We start from the raw sequence: 7,632 nt of genomic DNA on the forward strand, positions 1-7,632 counted from the left end.
ACTGCATTGTTGGTATGTTCTGTGCTGCTATGTCTCTTTGTTATTCTGTCTCTTTGTTGAGTGATCTGTTATATGTTTCTGTGTATATCTGGACTACAAAAGGGATTGAGGAATTGCTGATCTTGTGCTTCTAGATTGGTGGCATTTTGTTGGAGCTTGCTATTGCTGATCTGCTTGTGCTCCTTGGTTGTTGCTTTCTTTTGGGGGTGCTTAGCATATGATAAGATGAGTTTTTTGGTACCAAGCTAGTTGAGATAATCTAATTCATTGTGATGCTTTGTGCACCCTCCCATCTTTATTGATGTTTTGATATTTTTGTGTATGCATCTTGTACATTTTAACGTCATCAATAATGTTTATATTTTTTATCAATCAAAAAAAAAAAAAAATAAAACAAAACAAAAACATAGTCTGATGCCATTATTTAAAATTGTCATTGCTAAAAAGTTCAAGGTTTCCCAATAGAAAGACCGTTTTAATATGGATACTCTTAACTGGGTCGTCACATCCGCAGCCTAGTTGGGTCCAAACCCAAAATCCAACACACTGTTTAAAGCGTGAAACACCACCTCTCTTCCGCTGAAAAGATAGCTATTTCACTTTTTAACTATTTCAAGTTGGGTAAAATAGTTATATTTAAAAAGTTGATTTTTTTTTTTTGTATTTATTTATTTTTTATAATTGATTTAATGATTATAAAAAAATTTAATAATTATGAATTAAATGTAACATTTTATTTTACCAATTATTTTAATTTAATTTTATCTTTTAATAGGCTATTTTATTTCCCTTTTCATTTCACTTGGAGACTTGTAGAAATTGAGACCTCGTTTGAGATTTTAATAACATTTTGATTTTTTAACTAAAATATGATGTAAAAAAATTAATATATTTAAGATAATTTTTTAATTTTTTACAAAAAAATATGTAAAAAATAAAAAAATAAAATAAAATATTTAATTTTACTTTATATAATTTATAAAAAAAAATTAATTTTTTAATTTTTAAACTAAAATGTGATGTCCTCAACCAAGACCTGAGTCTGACAAGAGAGCAACTTCCCAAACCTAAGCTACACACCAAGATAAATAAATATATATATATATATATATTATATAAACAGTTAGATAGACATGTGAGTGGCCTTTTATATGTATCCCCCTCCCCTCGTGTATTTTAGCCATTATTGGATGGTACTCAACCCCTCTCTCTCTCTCTCTCTCTCTCTGCAACATCATTGATGCTCTCTGTCTCATTTTATTTTTGTTTTCTATTTTGATCTTTGATGGTTTCCTGTCACTGTAAGTAAAATTATCAACTAGTACACAAATCCTTCTCTCTTTTCCTTATCTATATGCATATAAATTTAATAATATTGGTATTAAAAATATAAAAAAAAACTATATATGAAGAGCTTGCTCACATGTTGCATATCTTCTTCATCTTCTTCCAAACCCAACTTCAATTCACCTGAAGCTACGGTTTGGATCGGAATTTTAAATTTTTAGTTCATGGGTTAGTGTTGAAAATGTTTGCAATCCTTAGGGTATTTCATGGTTTCATCACCACGTTCTTCTTTCTTTCATTCTTTCAGGAATTTTGAACATGAAAAGTGTGATGGCTAAATCAAGAATGAAGAGGGAGAGTAATTTGCATAATTAGATTAAATATGTGATATTGATTACAAGCGAAATAATTTAGTAGTTCGGTTTGGTTCTCAAATTTATGGCGACGTACTTTCATGGGAGCTCGGAAATCCAAGCTGATGGTCTGCAGACACTTTATTTGATGAACCCTAACTACGTGGGATACTCTGACAACTCTGACACACATCAACAGCAACAACTACAGCCACATCAACCACCGTCCAATCTCCTCCTCTTCAATTCTCCCACCAAAAACGCGCTTAACTCACACGCGCCACCACCCCAAAACCACCACTTAGTCGGTATTCCCCTTCCAACCGTTAGATCTGCTTATTCTGATGATCCAAACCGTTCATTGACACATGAAATCCCGAACCTCCATGGTATGCTCCCTCGTTTCCAATACAATTCCTGGGGCATGGCCGATCAAACAGCAATGGCAACGAGTGGTTCTGGTGGCGGCCTGGTTGATTTCGCATCACAATTGGGCTTTCGAAGGCCGGTGGTCCCACCCACTACTACCCAACAAGGTTTGTCCTTGTCCCTTTCGTCCCAACAGCCGACTTACCGGTCACTTGCCGGAGAACATGACATTTCGGGTCAGGCTCCTGCAAGCGGTGGCTGCGAAGGGCAGGGATCAGGCGGTTCGTATTCTTCGGTGTCGAATGGAATCTCCGGTGTGATTTTGGGTTCCAAGTACTTGACTGTTGCACAGCAACTTCTTGATGAAGTTGTTAATGTTGGGAAGGCGATTAAGATCGACGACAGTGAGGGGACAAAAGAGAAGGCGAAGATGAGTAGAGAATCAATGACGGAGAGTGAGGGACACGGCGGTTCAAGTGGTGGTGGTGGGGAAGCAAGTTCTAAGGGTGGGGCTGAGCTCACGGCGGCGCAGAGACAAGAGGCTCAGATGAAGAAGGCAAAGCTTGTTAATATGCTTGATGAGGTAACTTAATTTATTTGCTTTCTTTATTAACTCAAATTTGATCACTAGAATTGGATTTAATTTCGATTTGAGATGGGTTTTGATCCTCATATGAAAATCCATTGGTTAGAGTATGTGAAGGTTCAAATTGGCTCATTTTTGAATTTTTTTTTTTTTTTTTTTTTTTTGGATCGCAGAGAGAAACTTACTGCCAAAACTAAGTGAGGAGTATGATTGTTATTGATCATTGTTTTAAATAGTGATATCAGGTATCGATGATATTGTTAAATAGCAATTTATATTCAACAGTATCAATTGATATATCAATTATCATCTCAAATATCAATAAATATTGGCTGATATTTCCAACTATGTTATCATACAGGTTCGAATCGAAGAAGGAAATTGGGTAAATTTGATGTTTAGAAAAGGGACAAAGATTGGGCCTGAGCCTCTTGCTTGGGTCAAAACGTGTAGGTCCAACCTAGACAATGCCAGCTTCTATAAAAAAAAAAAAAAAAATTGCAGCTAGAAAATGGGAATAATTTACAAAATGATTTAAGTCATGAAATATTACTTGATGCTATTTAAATTTAAAAAAATTTAATAATTTACATTTATTGTGGTGTCAATCATATCATACTAATTTTACGGCAACACAATACCCTTTTTAATGTAAGATTTGAAGTAAATTTTCATTGTCTAATAGCATTTTTATTTTTTAATACCTTATTATTTAAAAACTCAACGTGGTACTGCGCAGTACTGAATAATTACTCTAGGCAAACTCATTTTACTGGCATGGTGGGCTTGGTGGGCTCAAAGCTTGTTTTTATGGTTTTAAATAAAAGAAAATGTGTGATGATTAACTGTAAAATAGTTGTAATTACAATTGGATCATAATGGAAATTAGTGAATTTTCAATTATTATAAAATTGTTGTATTAACAACAATTTTTTAGTCATTACTATCTGTTTTAGTTATGTATAAATTAACTAAACACATCCATGATAATATCACATAGTGTATGCTATTTTAGATGATATTATTATAATGGGTGAAATTAAGAAATGAATTAATACTAAAATAAAAATTTAGAGAGAAACACTCGGGTGAAAATAGTTTAAAAATTGTAGAACTTAAACTAAAAATATATGAAATTTTAGTAACAATATAGAAATATAAAAATGGAGAGGTGAAAATTGAAAATCAAGATATAAAATAGAGTGAAATTTTTAGTTGTTCAGGTTTAATTATTAATAAGGATGAGGAGGGATTAGACATGACATGATCTAATCCATAGAGTCAAGGTAGGTTGAATCAAGCGGTGTAATACTTCTGGAATATCATGTAATTGATGAATATCAATAAAATTAACAGCTTTTTTTTTTTTAGAACTATATAGTGCCAAAAAATGCTTTATAAGACAAAAAGTTAGGTAACTATGAAATAACAATGTTCATAAAATAAGTGTTGCTGGAATAAAGATATTTGATGAAAGTGATGTGTGATTAATTAAAATTGAATATATTTGTAAAATAGTAAGAATAACATTAATTGAAGATAACTTTAGCGAAAACATATTAAGATGGCTTGGTTAAATACAATAAAAATTTATGGATGCCGCAATAAAAAAGAACGATATTATTGTCATAAACAAAAATATTAGAGAAAAGAAAACCTAAACTGGCATTGACTCTTATCATAAAAAATAATAATAATTTATTTAATTTAATTGAAAAGGTAACTATTTTGGGTAAATTTCATTAACCTTCCTTAAAATTTGAAAAAAAATACATTAAGTTTCATAAGTTTTAAAAAATTACATTGAATTCTTTTAAGATTTTAATTTATATAACACTTTACTCATTTTTTTTTTTTTTATATCAATAATTCGTTAAACTTGTATATAGAAAAATTATGGTATTATCTATTTAATACTAAAACGTAACCCTTATTCATCTATCTTGTTACATATCATTTGTATTAGTTCTAGTTATTCCAATCTTAATAAAGGATGATGAACATAATAATACTAAACTTGTGAAACTTGATGTATTTTTTCTTTCAATGTAATTTGTCCAAAAAAACAAATTATATAGCCCACCTTATATTGGGATCACCTGGTTTGATTGGTTTTACTTGAAATATGAGAACATGCTTACTTACTAACTAATTAGAAAAACTGGTTTTTGTATATTTCTTGTAACCATTGAAGGTGGAGCAAAGATACAGACAGTACCATCACCAAATGCAGATTGTAGTTTCATCATTTGGGCAGGCAGCAGGAACTGGGTCAGCGAAATCGTACACCGCCCTCGCTTTGCAAACAATCTCAAAGCAATTCAGGTATCTGAAAGATGCCATTACCACCCAAATCAAAGCCGCATGCAAGAGCCTTGGTGAAGATGAGAAGACTAGTGAGGCTACAGGTTCGAGACTCAAGTTTGTGGATCATCAGCTTCGACAACAACGGGCTCTACAACAGTTGGGAATGGTCCAACAACACAATGCTTGGAGACCCCAGAGAGGTTTGCCTGAGAGAGCTGTTTCTGTTCTTCGTGCTTGGCTCTTTGAGCACTTCCTTCACCCGTAAGAGTGGTTTTTTTTTTTTTTTTTTTTTAACAAAAAAAAAAAAAGAAAAAAAAAGAGAGTTTGTTGATGTTTTTGACTTCAATAAACACAAGCTTTGACTTCAGATAACAATTGACTACTTTGCTACGCAGGTATCCTAAAGACTCAGATAAGCACATGCTTGCGAAACAAACAGGGCTTACTAGGGGCCAGGTATCAATTAGATTTTACTTGGCAAGATTTTTTATAAAATTATTGAATTATGTTTTTTGAGATTCTTTTATGGTTATAAGCATTTTGAAACATTGTATAGAGAGATTTAGAAACATAAAATGATTAGTTCTTCTAACTGAATTATTATTATTATTTATTTATTTTTGGAGAAAATACTTTATATTAACTATTTTTAGGATTCTAGATTCTCTCCGGTCCAAATTAATCAACTGAACAGTCCAATTTGGGTCACTAGGCCTGCCACGAGTCTTGTTTCGATAATCCACTTTGTTCTTTTTTTAAATTTCTGAATAGAAAATCATATAAATTTGATAAATTTGAATCAGATAAAATATAGATCCTCTATTTTTAAAATTATATAGGTCATCAACTATTATAAAAATAAATATGATAAACTCATATGACTACATTTATTGAATTAATATGATTTTTTCATAAATGATTTACTCATAGGAACCTAAAGAAATGGAAGGCGTAAATTATTGAAGACAGACTCATGACAAGCATAATGGGTCAGGTTCAACTATCTGGTCCACATAATGATGATGTAGTAGAGAGACTTTAATTTTAGTTTTAGTTTTAGTTTTAGTTTTTATTTTTATTTTTTACCACCAGATGCAAACTTTGTTTCTATTGGTAGGAAATTTAAATTAAAAAAATTGGATTAATATATGGTATTTCTAATCATTTTTAAACTTAAAGTATTATTAAAGCATTGATGTAGCGTAATATAAAGTATTGATTTAGCTTATTGATCATGAAATATAGATCTTAATTCCGAACCAAAGTAATTAAAGGATTTTTGTATGAAATGCAGGTGTCTAATTGGTTCATAAATGCTCGAGTCCGGCTATGGAAGCCAATGGTTGAAGATATGTACTTGGAGGAAATGAAGGATCAAGACCCAAATGGTTCTGAGAACAACTTGAACCAAAAAGAACCTAACAAGGACTCAGGATCAAAATTCACTACTCCACAAGAGAACACTACTTTCCAAATGGATCAAACTAATAGTAGTCTACAATCCAAGCAAGAGACAGCAATCAACCACACTTCTTCTCCCACTGAAATCTCAAACTCGGCAGCTTCAACATCACCGCTTGAACGATCGCTTCAAGGCGGCTTCACCAATTTTCAAAGAAGTCCAAAGAAGCCGAGAAGTTCAGACATGTTGAGTTCACCAAGTAGTATACTTTCAATGGACATGGACATGAAAAATAGTGAGACAATTGGCACTAGTATAACTAGTAATAGTCATGGTAGTGGATTTGGTTCATACCCAATTGGGGATATTGGAAGATTTGTTGATCATGAGCAATTGGCCACCACAAGGTACCATGGAAACAGTGTTTCACTCACTCTTGGCCTTCCCCACTGCGAAAACATGTCTCTGTCCAATGCTCAGCAAAACTACATATCCAACCACAACATCCAGTTGGGAAGTAGACTCAATTTGGGAAGTGTTGAGACTCATTACAATGGTATGAATATGAACACCTCACAACCTTCCCATTCCGACATTGGATTTGAGAATGTCGACATTCAAAATAGGAAGAGCTTTGCTGCTCAGTTGTTGCGTGATTTTGTGGCATAAAGAATTTAAGAAACATCCACTTCAAGCTTTCTTTTAGTGCAAGTGTGATGTGGCTCTAAGAGATCATCAAAAAGATTGAAGTGATGAAGTCCATGGCTAAGGGAAAGGACAGTGATGCGGTCATATATTGATTGATATATTAATAAATATCGGTATGAGAAGTTTAAAATTTCGGTACGTATTAACCGATATGATATTTAAAACTGTGCTTTCTAGCCTTGTTTTTGTTCCCCTTGGTGGAATAGAGAAAATTCATGCTTAGTGTAAAGATAGAAGAGAGGATTATTATATATACATTAGGGGACAACTTATGTTTTATCATTACTGATATATAGCTTAAGGTTGAGTGTGTAAGGTTGGAGATTGTATATATTATATTGGAACATTTGGTATAGAATGTTTGATACTCGGTATATTATATAAATAGTCCCTTTAGTTTACACGATGTGTTAATTTAGCCTCTATTAATTCAATTTGTTTGATTTGCCTCTTAATTTAACGGATTGTGTCATTTTAGTACAATAAATAATGGTTGTTAAGTTTGGTAGATGAAAAGTCAAATTATGTGTCAATTTGGTCTCTGTAGTTTACTTTCCGTCAAAATATATGTCAATTTGGTACACATAGTTTGATTTTTCATCCACAAAACTTAACAACTG

At 32.4% G+C, this 7,632-nt stretch overlaps 1 protein-coding gene across 3 annotated transcripts; it reads left to right on the forward strand.

The window, feature by feature from the left end:
* Window positions 1-1,079: 1,079 nt before the first annotated feature.
* LOC145788637 (BEL1-like homeodomain protein 1) lies at window positions 1,080-7,413 on the forward strand. Of its 3 annotated transcripts, none has more exons than XM_028197763.2 (5): window positions 1,080-1,193; window positions 1,595-2,592; window positions 4,790-5,163; window positions 5,298-5,358; window positions 6,197-7,413. In XM_028197763.2, exons 2-5 carry the CDS (start codon window positions 1,726-1,728, stop codon window positions 6,971-6,973), a joined length of 2,079 nt encoding a protein of 692 aa, XP_028053564.2. In that variant the 5' UTR covers window positions 1,080-1,193; window positions 1,595-1,725; the 3' UTR covers window positions 6,974-7,413. The 3 variants fall into 3 exon arrangements, with proteins under 3 accessions (XP_028053564.2, XP_082762917.1, XP_082762918.1); XM_082906791.1 differs by having other exon boundaries at window positions 1,138-1,301; XM_082906792.1 differs by lacking the exon at window positions 1,080-1,193 and having other exon boundaries at window positions 1,324-2,592.
* The last annotated feature ends 219 nt before the right edge of the window (window positions 7,414-7,632 follow it).

This window comes from Camellia sinensis, chromosome 14, assembly GCF_055761805.1.
Source record: "Camellia sinensis isolate YWXY chromosome 14, ASM5576180v1, whole genome shotgun sequence".
In the NCBI taxonomy this organism is placed as follows: Eukaryota; Viridiplantae; Streptophyta; class Magnoliopsida; order Ericales; family Theaceae; genus Camellia; species Camellia sinensis.

What these genes read in the sequence shown, in the direction of transcription:
- LOC145788637 (XM_028197763.2), top strand. Translation starts at nt 1,726, where the DNA reads ATGGCGACGTACTTTCATGGGAGCTCGGAAATCCAAGCTGATGGTCTG. An exon ending in TTGTTAATATGCTTGATGAG is followed by an intron (nt 2,593 to 4,789) that starts GTAACTTAATTT and finishes TAACCATTGAAG; the next exon opens with GTGGAGCAAAGATACAGACA. An exon ending in CAGGGCTTACTAGGGGCCAG is followed by an intron (nt 5,359 to 6,196) that starts GTATCAATTAGA and finishes TATGAAATGCAG; the next exon opens with GTGTCTAATTGGTTCATAAA.